The sequence below is a fragment of the Cryptomeria japonica genome, chromosome 5 (assembly GCF_030272615.1).
Source record: "Cryptomeria japonica chromosome 5, Sugi_1.0, whole genome shotgun sequence".
Lineage (NCBI taxonomy): Eukaryota > Viridiplantae > Streptophyta > Pinopsida > Cupressales > Cupressaceae > Cryptomeria > Cryptomeria japonica.
The window spans coordinates 168,571,884-168,573,813 of record NC_081409.1 but is presented as its reverse complement, the minus strand read 5'-3'; the positions used below and the strand labels follow the sequence as shown (position 1 = coordinate 168,573,813).

The 1,930-nt window shown below is 33.2% G+C and overlaps 1 protein-coding gene across 1 annotated transcript; it reads right to left on the bottom strand.

Moving 5' to 3' along the window:
- Positions 1–227: 227 nt before the first annotated feature.
- On the bottom strand, positions 228–899 carry LOC131041137 (ubiquitin-conjugating enzyme E2 6-like). The gene has a single exon (XM_057974116.2). It carries the CDS (start codon positions 897–899, stop codon positions 228–230), a length of 672 nt encoding a protein of 223 aa, XP_057830099.2.
- Positions 900–1,930: the final 1,031 nt, after the last annotated feature.

Genomic DNA, 1,930 nt, shown 5'->3' with positions numbered 1-1,930 from the left:
CTCATATACCGAGCCAAACTCACAAAATCATGTAAGGACAGTATTCAAATACTGAAGAGTAATATTATATTTCATTCCTTTCAAAATGATATTTATGAATAAGCCCTTATGTAGACTAATGCTTAGCATGGACCAACACCAACAAAATCACTATTTTGCATTTTTCTAAAACATACAACTGGTTTTGTTTTTTTAACTTTTTGTTGTAAATAAGGATGGGCCAAGAGTCAGAATAACGAACCAATTAAGCAAAACAATGTTTGTAGCATGCTACATAAAGCCATAATTATGAGAAAAAGTGTGAGAATAAGAACTATGACAAGCGAGTATAACGAATAGTCTCTCTTTCTCTTCTGCTCAAATGGTAAACAGTACTGTTCTATCCCCAACCTTTTTCTCTTCTCTATTTCTGCTTTGTATACATCAACATACTCAGGAAACAGTTCTCTGAAAACAGGGTTCTCAGAGTTGTAATGCAAAGTTTTAAGATATTGGGTAGCTTTTGTCCGTGCATCTGCTGGTTTATAAGCTTCCCTTTGCGTTGCATTCACAGAAATCCACTCAGCAAGCTTTACCAGAAGAACGTAGACAGAACAAGTATTTGGATCCCATGTCTGCAAAAAACTGTAGACTGAAGAATCCTCCATATCTACTATCGGGGGATCCATGGGTGTGTAGACATTGATGGCTTGTGGAGGGCTGTTTGGATAGTCTGGGGGGAGGAGAATGTTGCCATGGAAATTGCCCGAGGTTGACAGAAATGAAGAGTCGCCCACGAGAAGAAAATGCCATTCTCTTTTATAATTTCTGAGGCGACGTACAATGAAGTTTGGAGGTGGGCATTCTGTCAGGCGAAAAATTTCTTCTTCCATACGATTTTCCAGATCTGGAGTAGCCATCGTTTTGCTCATGTTGATCAAACAATGGCGTAGCCAGTTTTGGAATAATGTAAGATTAAACTACTATTGTTGGAAATTTATATGTTTTGGCTGACTGTTAGCACAAACAAACGTGGCGTATGGATTTAGTAATTATCTTGTAAACGCAAGAAAACTACAGAAGTATCCCATGTTTAAATAGTTGTCCTCGTCGGAATTTGAATGAAAAATCGTGCAATATTTGATTAATTATCATTATCATTTTAGGGAAAAGAATTAAGAACGATAGATATAATGAAATTAAAGGTTTATAATTTAATATAATTTAAATTTATATTTTTAATTTTTTATCAAATGATAAGAATTTGTAAAAACTATGTTTTTTTATCAAATGATTTTGGTAACTATAGAATTGATCTAATGAGTGTAGATATGAACTAGATTGACAAATTTGACCACTACTAAATTCTAGAAGTTTTCTCTTCACTTATCTTAAATTCTCAATATGATCTGACATAAAAAATAATGTTTATGTGGTTAAAAGTTTACATAGGATAATGATATCCACTCTTTTGTGTCAAACTCTTCTAAGCATGTCACACCAACATCTTGTGAATGAGATGGAGCATAATAATTAGTCCTATAATATGCCACGAAATGCAAATGTAGAGTTGGTATAGCTAGATGTTTTTTAGGCTTCCAATGTGTGCTATAAGGGTTTCAATTCCTATATTTTCTAAAAATCCTAGATTATTTAGATTTTGTACTTAAATATTTCACCCAATATACAATTTAACCATTTCATGCTTTAATTAATCTTATAATTATCAAATGGAGTAAAAACAACTGGACCTAATTTTTTATTTGTTTTTGGAATAAAGGGATTATTTCTACAAGTGTGGATTGATTAGTTTTTTAATAGACACATTGATGATTACAACTAAAGTTTAGGAGATGGTAGATAGCAAGGTTGAAGCCATCATGGGTAATTAGCAGAGTCGCTATAATTTTGAGGCATAGGACCACGAGAGAAAGACCTATTATTTCCACGA

What these genes read in the sequence shown, in the direction of transcription:
- LOC131041137 (XM_057974116.2), bottom strand. Translation starts at nt 899, where the DNA reads ATGGCTACTCCAGATCTGGAAAATCGTATGGAAGAAGAAATTTTTCGC.